Raw genomic sequence first — 14,752 nt, forward strand, 5'->3', positions numbered from 1 at the left:
TATACTCATAGTGCAAAGTGTGTCTATAAATACATGTGAATATATATTTTATAAGTTGCAGTAATAAATTAAATATTTGGTGATCCAATAGTACATTTTAGAGCAATATCTGATTACGCTTAAAACAATACTTTCATACAATAGATAATAAATTAAATGTGTATTATATTTAATTAGTTGCTTATCATAATTATAAACAGTATCTTATATTTATCAGATATAGTTTTTTTTAATTATTAGGCGATTAACTTTGATCGGCAAATCTCCAACTGATCCAAAAGAACAATTTCATTAAGTTGGAAGAGAAAGTGACTTAATAGTTTAAAAATAAAGAATTAAGGTTATGATCAAAACCAAAATATAGAATATGGACAAAATACATGCTTTAGAGATTCTCTATAACCTTGTATGATATATATTAATTACATGGTCGTAAAGGTTATTTTTTTGTTGCGACTTGCGTGTGCTGTGAGGGAGTCGTCTTCTAGTGTGGACCGAAGCGAAACAACCAGATTTTTAAGTTGTACATTGCGTTTCGAAAATCTGTAATTAAATCTGGGCGGTTTATTTTTTTTGCAGCACAATTTAAAGTGCGTATTGATATTTATAATACTTTGATTTATTATGGACGTCACCAAGTCTTATCAAGTCCATGGTTTTCTATTTATTCCTATGGTGGCTATCGAAACGTGTCAGTCTCTCTCTGCTGGTCTGAGTCGATTCCTCTCCTCATTATCTTTGAGTGTATGCGTTGAAGTGCTAATGTATGCAAGTGTTAAGTTTTTTATGTTTCCGTATAAGGATTATTTAGAACAATGGCAGTAATGTTATTATCTTCGCCCTTCTAATAAAGCAAAAGAATATCTTCTGGGTGGCTATTTATAAGCGAAACCATTGTCGTCACTTCCCGATAATGTCAAAAGGACACGTAAAATAATACATTTATTGCACGAGACCATGAGTATTGTTTCTAGGCGTGAAGCTCAAATGTCATTAATAAATAAAGGTAATTAGTGTGGTTAAATAGTTTTTGTTGGGTTATTTAATGCTAATGGTATTTTTAAGTATACATGCCTATTCGCTTTTAAAATTCTTGAGTATTCCGAAATGATGTTTTTTTTGTCAGAGCACCTTTGTTCGATTATCACTTTCTACTGGACAATTATATAAGAACAATTACACATACAACTGTACCCCAATCTGATGATGTTAATTTGAGTTGATACAAAAACAATTGGAATCTATTCAATGAAGGTCATATTCGAGTATGATTTTCTGGCATTAGATTCTGTAAATTGGACAGACGCCATAATTATGCGATTTCGTTGAATTGTAATTCTAAAACAAGCAAAAAACACTTGAAAATGCACAAAATTTTATTCAAGTATATCGTAGAAATGTGTATAAAATTTATGACTCAGTATGTTAATGTCTATTTAACATTGACATAGAATACAATTTAATTGAAAGTTATGCGAGTAGATTGTTACATATACGTCGTAAATTATTTTGTTGACGAGTTCACAAGTTTGTATGTACACAATATGCGCTTCAGGTCCAAAATAAACACTCTATATTTAACACATTAGTCGCATACAAAGCGGTGTAAAATATAAAACACGTTTCAGCATGAGGTATGATATTCCATATTTCCACATGCTTAAAATAATTATACATTATAAATTATTTAGCATTATATACATACATATATTCATTTAAACTTGAGTTATAATTTTTAACCAATGTCCGATCTTAAATGAAATTAACAATGATACAATAGTTTAATTAAATAAATTAAGTAGAATTACTGTTAGTTAATTTAGCATACAAGAGTCAATGAATCATCAGCTAAGAATATGAACGAGGATAATATTAAAACTAATTTTGGAATAACTAAAGCGAATAAGCAGCGTTTGAAGATTAGTTGGTCATTTAAAGGACGAAGATGCATGGAAGCCCATATGATCAATAAATAAGCAAACTGCAATGCATGGAACACCCACATCACACGGAAGGAAATGACCCAGCTTATGGCTGAATATATATAAAAAAAATATAGCATGAATAATATTGAGGATAAAAAGAGAAGATGAAATATATATTACTGGCAGTAAAGACCCACTATAATGATGATTAATTTATAACTGCTATATTAAAAAACAATAATAAAAATAAACACATTGCATGTAAAATAATGCAATTTGCTTAAGTCGTTTCTAATTTAAAATAGATAATATTTCAACCTTTTCTTTTTGCAACTCTTAAAATCTTTTGATATTATTGTATAAACACAATAAACCCTCAAATTGAATAATATAAGTTATTATACTGTACTTATCTTTCATAAGTATCTATATTATTAATAAAATGTGGTTGAATCTATTCAGAACAGAAGAAATAGCTAATCTTGGACAATAAAGGAAGTCAATATCGAGGATTCCTAAAGTAATATATGTTTTTATCCTCATGTTACTATTATATAAATTATATTAAATATCATTGCTAAATATTTAAAAAATAATAAAAATGCTCAAAAGATAACCTATGGACATATTAACCGCTTTGAACTGTATACATTAAAACAATATCAAAAAGTCGAGGGTTCATTAATCTGTCTAGCATTAAAGAGTCAGTAAATTACAAACATAAATACTGATTATGCAAACAGTACATTGATATCACAGATTATTCGAGATAAGTCAGGACACAAAATAGAAAAATCACAATTCAAAATCTTTGCTGGAAGTTGTTCTGTTGGTTATTGCTGTTGTTTTGCTGCTGGTTCGAATTGTACATCATCTGCTGCTGCTGGTGTTGCTGCTGCTGATGCTGATGAAACTCTTGCTGTTGCTGCTGTTGTTGCTGCTGCTGCTGTTGTTGTTGTTGCTGCTGTTGAGATGGTTGAGTGCTAGCTTGGCCGGTCCCGACCCTGGACCTCTTCGCCGAACCGCCTCCAGAGTGATGATCGTGCTGCGAGCTAGCTTGCTGTTGAGCCTGAAAATATTACAATGCCAATCACTTAGTAATAATAAATTCATAATGATAGTTTCACAAACGTTTTGTTGCTGTTGTTGTTGTTGCTGCTGCTGCTGCTGTTGCTGCTGCTGTTGCTGCTGATTCTGTCTGGCTTTCGATTCCGATTTGTCTTCTTGATCGTCGTCAGTTAAAAATTCTCGTTTCGGATAAGGAATCGGGCATCCGGCGAATACATCCTAAGAACATATACAAAATAATTGTAATACTTATGTATACACCAGTGCCGGTCGGTGAAATACTTATGAGAGGGAAAGTATTTCACCAACCGGCACTGGTATACACATATAGTAATATAATATATACTTGTGTCGGCAGAGGATCTTCTGAGAAATACGCATCATGCATGGCTTGATCCGAAGTAATACGACGTGCCGGATCCATCAACAATAAGCGTTGTAAAAGGCTGAATGCTTTACTATCAGGCTTAATTTTATGCCGGTCCATGTATTTACTTAACGAGCAGTTTTGATAGCTACATGTGTAATAGAAAAGATAGTGTTAATATAAATAAAATTAGATAACACGTAGGTCAAAAATAAATTATGAGTTGTGAAACTAAGCAGGAAACATTATATTAACTAATTTTAACTACAGATATGTATGTAAGATACTTTACATAATATTTGTATTTATTTATCTTATAAAATATATTATGTAAAACGAAAAGAAATATCGTTTTTATATTGTTGTTTTGAAGTCAGTTTGTTTTCATTTTCACTCGTAGTAAAAATGTTGAGGCCAGAGATAGAGGAGAAGCAGTTGCAATGTATTTTGTTGTTTTTATTTGACAAGAGATTAAACTCAAAGAAGCCACTGAGAGCATTTGTGAAGCTTACTGAGATATTTTGCAGATTCGTAAATGGCAACGCTGGTCAACTGAAATTAAGAAGATTATAAAAAATAAATGACGACGTATAACACACTGGTAAAATTGGATCCATGCAAAACCATCAAGGAATTATCGGAAAATATTGGCTGTTCTTGGTTGACAGTAAAAGATCATTTGAAAAGACTCTGCAAAAAGCATATACAGAGTTTAGGTTCCACACAGAATTGCTGTCAGCTTTGGATTAACGCATGACAATTTGTTCTTCGCTGCTAAGCAGGTATGAAACTGATCCATTTCTGAGATGAATTGTTACTGGAGACGAAAAATGGATCCTTTATAGCAATACACATAAAAAAAACAATTGCTTTCTCCAGGCCAAATGCCAGTTTCAACACCTTGACCATCCTTGACATTAAAACAAGTTTTTTTCTTGTGTCTGGTGGGATATTTCGGGTGTTGTTCATTATGAATTATTAAAACCTGATTCGACTAAAGGCGGAATTATTAAAAAAAACGATCAGTTCCAATTATTAACAACGACGCATCTAACAACACGACTAAGCTTTCTGATTTCTCGATGATTTTCATTTCCCGAAAAATGGGAATTCTCGACTTCACTTCTTATATTTCTTGAGAAATTTTGATGAATGAAAAAAATGTATGAAATACAGTAAAGTATTGCAGATACATTATTACACATTATTCTTAAAATAACCCTTCAAAAAACACGTGCCATCTAGAGTAGAAACAAACACCCTCATTCTTTTTTCTGTTAAGAAAATTTCAGCCGTGGAAAAATTCTCTCGTTTGTGTTAATGTTGGTTTAATCGACAACAAGCCTTCAAAAATAGATACTGTAAATTATTTGTTCTCTTGCCCGTCGATTAAAATATTTTGAATTCTTTCTCCATTAATCCGTAGGATGTTGTTTTCTTTACACTACTTTTTTCTCTAATTTAATTTAATTTCTTTCTCTAATTGTAGTGTCAATGTTAAATTTTCAATTTCTTTAATGGATTTTAATGATTTAATGGAGTCGTGAGGGTCATTAAATAATCTGTGAATAATTTTTTCCCCCATTTTACTTATTTCTACTTCTGAAGAACAATAAAGAAGTCATTCTTTTTTTGGCCGGTGAAAGATTCTGGATTTTGCAAATATTTAATTAATGATAACAATGTCTGGTTTCTTCGATTATATAATTTCTCTTTAATTGCTCGTTGAAGTTTCGAGCTTAGCTCAGAATTAATACTTTCCAATTGTTTAAACAAAAATTTTAAGGAGCCTTCGACGGTCAATAATAATCGTGAGACAATATTGTCAATAAGAGCTGTTGCTACTTTACAAAAATAATATAAAAAAAACCTTTTTGAATTATCAAAAAAAATCGTTTTGCATTCTGCTGATTCAGGAGTGCGTGCATAGATCACCAAAGCAAAGATAAAGCCGCCGACCGGTTAGAGTAATAGAAAATTGCAAAAAAATTTTGGTCATTCAAATGCTTTTGATCATATATAAAATCATTGAGATAAATTGATGATCTTTTGAGCATATGAGTAATTAACCCTTTGTTGCTCCGAGTTTTTCATTACTATCTAAATTACATAGCAAAAAATGATATTTATTCCTGAAACAAACAACTTATAAATGTATAAAATTCGTTCTTTAATGATGACATCAGATTTGGCAATTTTCACCAAAGTAGCAAAAGCAAATATATTAGATTTTGGCAACCAAAAATATTTATACAAATTATTATAAACTTTCAGATACATATATTTTTAATAATGCTCACTTTGATCTTTTAAAGTCTTTCATCAAAGTAGGATGTTCCGGCATTTTCCTTATATCTTCCCAGTCTTTATCGAGCGGAAAGCCCATGACGTTGAATATCCTATCTAATTGATCATGATGATAAGGATTGCTCGTTTTGATGTCTTCTTGGCGACAGTGAAAGATAGGTTCGGATGTCAAGAGTTCTGCAAATATACATCCAATAGCCCATATATCTGAAAAACAATATTTATATCAATTTTAAATACAGTTAGGTGAAATAATAAATCATTTATAAGACCATTACCTATGGCTTTCGTATAATGCCTAGCGCCGAGTAAAAGTTCCGGAGCTCTGTACCAAAAGGTCACCACAACAGGATCTAAATCTGCCAGAGGTTTCAAGGGTGCGTTAAACAGACGAGCGAATCCCATATCTGCAATTTTAACGCGGCCCCTTTCGACGCCTTCGCCCATAACTAAAATATTCGCTGGTTTCTAAAATTATTTAACGAGTGTTTCATTAATATAAGAGCTTTAATAATTTCAAATGATGATAGTATTTTATATGTTATGTTGGAAAATTGAATCGATACATACCAAATCTCTATGGAGTACCCAATTGGTGTGCAAATAGTGTATTCCGTCTAGAATTTGATATAGCAAGCTTTTGACCATTCCCTTGGGCACCATGACGGGTTTTTTATTGGCTTTAGCAGCACGGTGAAACTTTATAATGTGCCATAGGTCATGCTCGGCGTAATCGAATAACAGCCACACCTTTCTATCGTTATGTGAGAGAAAAACCCTAATCAAATTGATGACGTTTGGATGCTTCAACTCTCTGAGTAACTGAAAATTATTTTTCAATGTGTCGGTAGAGGATCGATCGCTATTTTATGGTCCTATGATAGTTTTAGTTTGGCAATCTTAGTTTTTGAATCATATTCTTTTTGATAGTAACATTTGTAAGCTCTATTAAAGGATTACTTAGATACCATTTCTCCTTATATTGTAATGTAGTAATAAAAGAACAGTTTTATAGAAAAAAATGTGTTTTACTCGTAAGTAATTAAATGTGAGATGTAACATATCTATCTAAGTTATGTTCATCACTGCTAATGATACCATAGCATAACCTACTCCCATGTTTATATCTGTAGCTTGATAATAAAACAACCAATGTCACTTTTCTTTTGAAAAATGAGCTTTTACATACATTAGATATTTAATAATGGTGTACAATAATCACAATTAAACTTTTACTGAACAAAAACATTTTTCCTATTGAATCCACTGTGGTCCAATTTATTTAAACACAAAAATTTAGCTTCTTAAATATTATTTATATATAATTTATTTAGGGTATGTACCCGCTCCAGATGTTGGGACCACTGCCTAATTAAAATACGACCCAAGAATCCAATGATAAAAGAATGTTTCGCTCTATCCTTGTAAATAATATTTAGTTAATTGTTCACTATTATAATTTATACAACACCAATAGTTTTCAACAGAATTTATTATTTTTTTTATTACTTTGATATATTAACGACTGAATATATTTATGAAGTCCGAGGCATCTGACGAAAACCGAAACAATTTTTTTGCGGGAAAAATCGACGATAACCGAGGTCACTGAAAACCGAGGTACCACTGTATAATTTTTGGAAAAGTAAATTATCAGCAAGTAATATAATCGTGTAAAATTGGCAGGGTGATCCAATTCGAGTTACATATGTTGGCAGCACTGTAAATCAGACAGCTGTCAATAATCACGCGTGTACAAAATGGCAAATGCAGGGACGTGTTTACACTTTTTCTAGGGAGGGCAAAGGTTGGCTAGTCAGTGATTGTATTTTTAATATTGCATAGTATTTTTCATTACATGAAATGCATTTTTCTGAGAAAATTCAAGTTCAGTCTCGGTTTAGAATCCACGTTAATAGCAATAAAATCGCGCTGTCGCCATCGCAGTAGAAAAGCTCGGTTATCTAACGTTCAGATCAAGACTTTTTAAAACAATATTAATATTTACAATAAGTGAGAATCGAATGAAACATATCTAAACTAAATTTTGACCAATAGGAGAGTGCAAAAATCAGTTATCCCTTCTCAGAAGTTGAAAATTCACATCAAAAGCAATAAAATCGTGCCATCGCCGCTGCAATAGGAACGCTCGGTAATCTGGCATTCACACTACGAATTTATAATAATATTACAAATTTGATGTGGAACATATAAACCGAATTTTAATCAATAGGAGAGCGCAAAAAACAATTATCTCTTCTCAGAAGTCAAAAATCCACGTCAAAAGCAATAAAATCGTGCCGTCGCCACGAGCATGCCCTTATCTCTCACTCACTCTCGTTACTAAACATGCAGGCGATCAAGAGGGAAAGTATTTCACCGCCCGCCCCTGATCTAGTGGTGAAAATGTATTTGGACTTCACTTATTCATAATTAATAAAATACATTAAATGTTGGGAAGCTGAAGTTGGATCATCCTTTATATATGATATATTATAGCATGAAAGATTACTGTCGATTAAATTAAAACCTTCGGCTTATTAATCCTCGCGACGTTATAGATCTATAATAGAGCACAAAATAATAAATATATGACAATTGATTCGTCAACATCAACTTCACGATTCGGAATTTAATGCTTTCAAAATATATTGTCTACACTCTACAGTAATTTAAATATGTACCAAAAGTAAAATCAAAACTTTTTAAATTAAGCACCGTGGATAACAAATCACACATCTAGATTTTGAACGGTTGGCACAGATTGATAGAAGTATCTGTGAGTAAGTAATGAAATAAAATACTGGAAATTTAGTCATGACATATGTACTAATTTTCATTAATTTTCTTTTAAGAAAAGAATCAATCAGATCTAACATAATCTTTAGGTTTTAATTTTTGGAAAAAGTAACATCGGTTATTATATCGTTTCTAAGATGGCCAAACTAAACTAAAGGCGCGCATTCCAGCGCGCATACTGACTGCTATCTCCCTGCAGGCCGACATGGAAAGGCCCGTGCCTTCGATCTGCTTGAGGGCGTAGTCCCTCGGATCCTGCGGGTCTTTGCGGCGCGCTTTGTACACGTGGCCGTAGGTGCCGCGGCCAACCTTGCACCCCTCGAAGTCGAACAGCTCCTCGACTTTGCTGCGCTCCGCCTGCGTGCGAGCCTTGAACTCGTAGTCCATCATCACGGCCGGGCAGCACATTCCCCGTGCTGTCGCTGACCCGCAGGGTTGTCCTAAACACCGGCGACGGTAAACGGTAAACGTCAAACGCCAAACAAAACACGCGCGATGTTGCCACAGGCCAAAAAATACAGCTCAACATTGCATATGGGACCGTTGATCGTTTTATTTTCAAATAATTTAATTTTTTTTATATTCTGTGTATAAAAAATCAGCTATATTAGCTAAATAAATTATAAAAATTAATGTTGGCTTTTTATTTTTGGAATATAGCCTCAAACGTTTCCATTATTATCATTTCCAAGTCTTCCAAATTCTTACCAAATACTAAGTATCTTATTATTATAGAGATAATTTGACTAATAGTAATAGCTTGGCATATATTAATGTCTTGTCTTGCAATATTTGGCCGGATTATATCTAATAATGTGTTAAATGACTTTTTATCCAACGGATTTTTTTGTTATAAACATCGGGCTCAGTATCTTGTAGTTTTTTGCAAATGCTCATGAGTGAAGCGGTACCTCAATTTGTACCGACGTTTGATTCTTTTCAACTTTTTTATGAGTAGAAACTGCAAAAAGCGCTGTTTTCAAAATAATTTTAACAGATCAGTATGTACAAAAAGCAGGATTACCAATGGGCTCGGATTGACCGGGATCGTCTCAGAAAAAGTCAGTAACTCAAAAGACACGTTCACAAAAAATTATAGGTACGATACGACTTCAATTACACAATGCATCTAACCATATGAGGCGAACGCGAAGGACACATCGTCAATTGCTCATTATTTAAAACCGTCGATTACGTAACGATTGATCGTCTCGGGAACCCTTTAGAATTTAATGTATTGTAATAAAATAATTATTTCCTGACCCGTTTACCCCAAATAGGTAAAAAATAAAAGTCAGCGTGAAACATTTTAGAAAAATGGTATTTTATAGTTGAAGCGATACAAACAGCATTACTAATTTGACCGGTATTTTTTTCTCACACAGCGATTGGAAAATGTGATTGTTAAATTTTACGCATTAAAAAAATATTTTTACACATAATATGTTATCGTAGTTTGATTCTGAAAATATAAAAAAAAATTTATTTAATTCAATGATTTGTTTTTACATTTTATGATTATATTGTACTGACCACAAATTGTTGCGCTTAGACCAACCGGCGATCAGCTGTTTACGTTAGAAGTTGCCGCCATAACTAGCTGTCAGGCGCCGTTCAAAGCGTGCTCTTTGTAAAATGAGTTTGTGGGTAGATAAACACCGACCGAGAGATCTTTCCAAGCTAGACTATCACAAAGAGCAAGCTCAACATTTGAAGAAGCTTGTGCAACAAGGAGACTTCCCCCATTTGCTCTTCTATGGACCGTGTGGCGCCGGAAAGAAGACTAGGGTCATGTGTCTGCTTAAAGAATTGTACGGAGCAGGCGTGGAGCGCTTGCGCCAAGAGACCATGAGCTTCACCACCCCGTCGAAGAAGAAATTAGAGATTTTGACAGTCAACAGCAACTATCACATCGAAGTGAATCCTTCGGACGTAGGAATCTACGATAGAGTCGTAGTGATGGACTTGGTAAAAAATATTGCTCAAACTCATCAATTGGATTCGGTCGGACAGCGCGAGTTTAAAGTCATAATCTTGAACGAAGTCGACGAATTGACTAAGGAAGCTCAACACGCGCTGAGAAGAACGATGGAGAAATACGTATCCACTTGCAGATTGATCTTATGCACTAATTCGACGTCTAGAATCATTCCAGCTATTAAATCGAGATGCTTGGGTATTAGAGTTGCGGCACCGACGGAAGACGAAATTGTATCAATCTTACAAAGCACGTGCAAAAAAGAAGGGTTGAATATTCCAGTTGAACTAGCAGTGAGAATATCTCAATGCTCTTCGAGAAATTTGAGGAGAGCTATACTGATGTGCGAGGCGTGCAAAGTGCAACAATACCCTTTCACTCCCAATCAAAACATATCAGAGCCCGATTGGCAAGTTTTCATCAGGGAGACGGCTAAGATGATTCTGTTGGAGCAGTCGCCCAAGAAACTGGGGGAAGTCAGAGTGAAGCTATACGAGCTGTTGGTGCACGGGATTCCTTCCGATGTCATATTCAAAGGTTTGCTGGACGAACTGGTCATAAATTGCGATATGCAGATGAAGAGTCAGGTGGCGAGCTTGGCGGCGTTTTACGAACATCGTATGCGACAGGGATCCAAGCAGATATTCCATCTGGAGGCGTTCGTCGCTAAATTTATGTCCATTTATAAAAACTTCATGGAGACATTAGGCGAGGACATGTTTAATTAATAATATTCATGTAGGTATAATGTAAATCATAATTTAATGTAATATTTTATACGTATTTTATTTGGATTAAATTCTAGTTAAATTAACACATTTTTCTTTTAATTTATCCTAAACTTACTAACAATTATAATGAGAGAAGAAGAAAACTTGCTGAATCAATATAAAAAACATCTAGATCTTTGTATAACGCACGAAGTTAGTTGCAAAAGGAATATATTCTATGGTTTTAGACTTGGCTCAATTTATAGTTTATGACAAAAATTTATTGAAGTATTATTTAATATATTACTCACAGAATTCCTAACCAATAAATTGTAATCAAGATAGGTATCAATTCTCGACTGAATGGCGTAAAAACATTGTTGAATAAAAAAATTTACTACCATTTCGCTTATCTAAACTTATTCTATTATGTAAATTATTTCATGTAGAAAATTTGGTAAAAATCAGAAATGATTATTTACTACCATATTTTTTCAATATAATTATTTATATAGAAATTATGATAATACGAGAAAATATCAGCACGTTACTCACATGGCAACTAGTCACCAGAACATTGGTCACAAGGCAACCCGTTCAAAAACAAATTGGTCACAAATCAATCGCTTGCTCATACAAATATTGCTAGCACGGAACGTCACTCGAATGGTTTAAGGAAAGGAAAGTCATTTAATTTCAATATTAACAGATCACAAAGGGAAAATAAAATCAATTAATAGAAATAGGATATTAATACATATGCATATATCATTTTTTGAATATACAAGAAAAATTCTGACCACAACCGTATTAAAATTCTGACTAAAAATACGAGCCATTTTAATGCAGCCATAAAACAAAAACATAAAGTGGTTGTGAAATATTTCTGTAAAGCTTTTGATTTAATGAATTCTGTAAAATTATATAAGAGTAACGAGTTAAAGTTTGCAACAACAAAAAAAACGGTATGGGACTTCTTTGCCTGTTCTTATTTAGACAAAACTTGCTCACTCCTGCAGAAATTTAGCACGTTGCTAAAGGAACAGAATAAGTTGGTGCCATGTAGCTATGGCCGATATAACTGGCCACCCTGCAGTTACGCTGGGAGCTCAAAATACTTCATTTTGGAAATATTTGCTCAAGGGGGACGTCTGGTCATCTTATATTAAAGCTGAAGCTGAACAAATCATCAGAATTATTTGAAGACAGAATAGCAACTCTTAAATGACTTATTTAAATAAATATTGTAGAAGATCTTTATCTTACTTCAGTGTGTTAAATTAAACTTACTCAAAGTCTATTTTTAAAATAAATATCATATAATTATCGATCGAACCGACAAGAACCCATTAGGTCCATTTAGTATGGAATTGTATGAACTATTCTATCTTTACTTACGTCATTTTGAAGTCGCTAGCCGTGGAACCACCTACGGCGTAATTTCAAGGGATGACTATATAAAATAATTATATTATTTTATTTTACATCAATAGTATATTACGCATCAATTTTAATTTATGCGGAGCTTTTGTTGCACATTCTTACAGTGATGTTGATGAACCAATTTTTTTTCACTGCTATACATATTGGCGAAGTTTATTACTTGTAATCTTAACAGTATCTAACCTTTAGAAAATTGAGGTTTCTAGATTTTGGCCTTAGGGCTTAGACCAATTTCGCAGATTTTGTCCAATGATCATAATATTAAAAATTAACCATGTGGAAATTAACGGGGACAATGTAAATGAACAACAAAAAAAATAATTGTAACATAAAACGAATCGTTTGTGCATTACTATTGGACAGATTATGCGCAAGCGAGCGGCAGCGAGCGAGCACTGGTCAGAACAGTGATCACCCCACAATAATTGTAACATAAAACGAATCGTTTGTGCATTACTGTTGGACAGATTATGCGCAAGCGAGCGGCAGCGAGCGAGCACTGGTCAGAACAGTGATCACCCCATGAATAACTCTCTGCAATAAATCTTTTTTCGAAAAAAAATACGAAGATTTATCTTACATAATTTCATAAACAAAGTTTTCATTTAAATGCATATATCTCTTAAAACAATTCCCTGTTAAATTGCACCAGAAAGTAACAGCTACAATCAGTTAAATTCGTTTTATATTTTAATTAAAATTAGCTATTCATTAATATTTTTTAATATTCGTTTTACTCGAATTATTGGAAACTATCTATCAAAATTATAAGAATGCAATAAAATTAATTTACTTGTATTTCTTAATAATAAATATTCCAGATAAATAGCATCTGGAACTTATCCTTCAATTGTGTTTTTTTTCGAGGTAAAAGTTTCTTGCCTCGATTTTTCGAGGAAGTAATTTACGCATAAAAATATAAAAGTTGAAATACTATAATAACATAAAATATCTGTTTTTTTTATAAAATACAACATTATAAATAAATTAGATTTTCTAAAAACAACAATGTCTGATTGTTTTTTAATGAATCGATAATTAAGTTAAAATATGAAACTAAGTTTTAATTAAAAATAGTACATCATTATGTAAACCATATTTTATATGAATGTATAAATTTTCTTCGCGAATATAAGTGAAAAAGAAAAAAATAATAATTTGATTCATTATTACTATTATTTTAAAACTTTAAAAGTGGAAACAGCTCGATTTACTTAAAGATTATTATACCAAGTTACTCTGACAGTTTTCGATTTATTACTGACACAACATTGTATGACGTACGCATATTTCATCGAAAAAATAACAAAGATCAACAACCACTGTTGATGTTAAGACTTCAACGTTTCTAATACATACACTTCATTGGCGAGATATAAAAGTATCAGCGAATCTCAACCGGAAAATTGGAATTTATTTTAAAATATGTTGACGTTACATAAATCATTAAAACTTCGACCTCCATAAGCCAAGTGGTTCAGGGTAGATAGATTTTCAATTTAAAAATCAGGGTTGCCAAATTTAATTTATTATTGTATTTAAAAACAGATTTTTTTCGACAGCATCACCTTTTTCAGTATAGTTATTAGTATAATGGTATTTATTTATTTAAAAACCTACACATTTTTACACTTATGTAAGCTACATTCGTAGACGTAAATGTTAGATAAAATTAAATAAAAATTCTAGTGGTGGACACCTAAAAAATGACTTTTCTAAATTTATTATACCAGCTCCTCGTAGCTAATTGTATCTAGTCAAAAACGCCACTGTGTCTAGAAAACAGCATTGCTCTTGAGCGCTGACGTCCTGTCCACAACTACAGAAATAATGGAGGCGATCGTGAATCAACAGGTTATTCTACTTCTATCGACGAATGGTTAAAACTACCATTTAGCAACAAAAATATGGATACTATCCGTACTGAATTATTTCCTCTAAATCTTCTCAAAAAACAAAGAGTTCTATATTTATATGGATAATATGATGTATCAATTTTATATATATTTTTCAATTCTGTTTAATATGTTAGTTCATAGCATTCTCAAACATGGCTTCATTTAATGAAATACTATGAATCTTAATGAAATGGAAATATTAAAAAAAACAACCACTGACTGGTCAACTTTTGCTTCTAAAATATCTTAGTCAACAT

At 32.6% G+C, this 14,752-nt stretch overlaps 2 protein-coding genes across 2 annotated transcripts; one reads left to right on the forward strand and one right to left on the reverse strand.

Moving 5' to 3' along the window:
* Positions 1-1,361: 1,361 nt before the first annotated feature.
* On the reverse strand, positions 1,362-8,949 carry Cdk8 (cyclin-dependent kinase 8). The gene is made up of 7 exons (XM_088200879.1): positions 8,650-8,949; positions 6,238-6,489; positions 5,946-6,135; positions 5,661-5,874; positions 3,340-3,508; positions 3,057-3,212; positions 1,362-2,994 (listed from the first exon to the last, which is right to left on the reverse strand). Exons 1-7 carry the CDS (start codon positions 8,872-8,874, stop codon positions 2,728-2,730), a joined length of 1,473 nt encoding a protein of 490 aa, XP_088057005.1. The 5' UTR covers positions 8,875-8,949; the 3' UTR covers positions 1,362-2,727.
* Positions 8,950-9,999: 1,050 nt separating this feature from the next.
* Positions 10,000-11,258, forward strand: RfC38 (replication factor C subunit RfC38). The gene has a single exon (XM_088200911.1). It carries the CDS (start codon positions 10,102-10,104, stop codon positions 11,170-11,172), a length of 1,071 nt encoding a protein of 356 aa, XP_088057037.1. The 5' UTR covers positions 10,000-10,101; the 3' UTR covers positions 11,173-11,258.
* The last annotated feature ends 3,494 nt before the right edge of the window (positions 11,259-14,752 follow it).

The sequence above is a fragment of the Plectrocnemia conspersa genome, unplaced genomic scaffold (assembly GCF_051122295.1).
Source record: "Plectrocnemia conspersa isolate PC_06_02 unplaced genomic scaffold, ASM5112229v1 ptg000012l, whole genome shotgun sequence".
NCBI classification, from domain to species: domain Eukaryota; kingdom Metazoa; phylum Arthropoda; class Insecta; order Trichoptera; family Polycentropodidae; genus Plectrocnemia; species Plectrocnemia conspersa.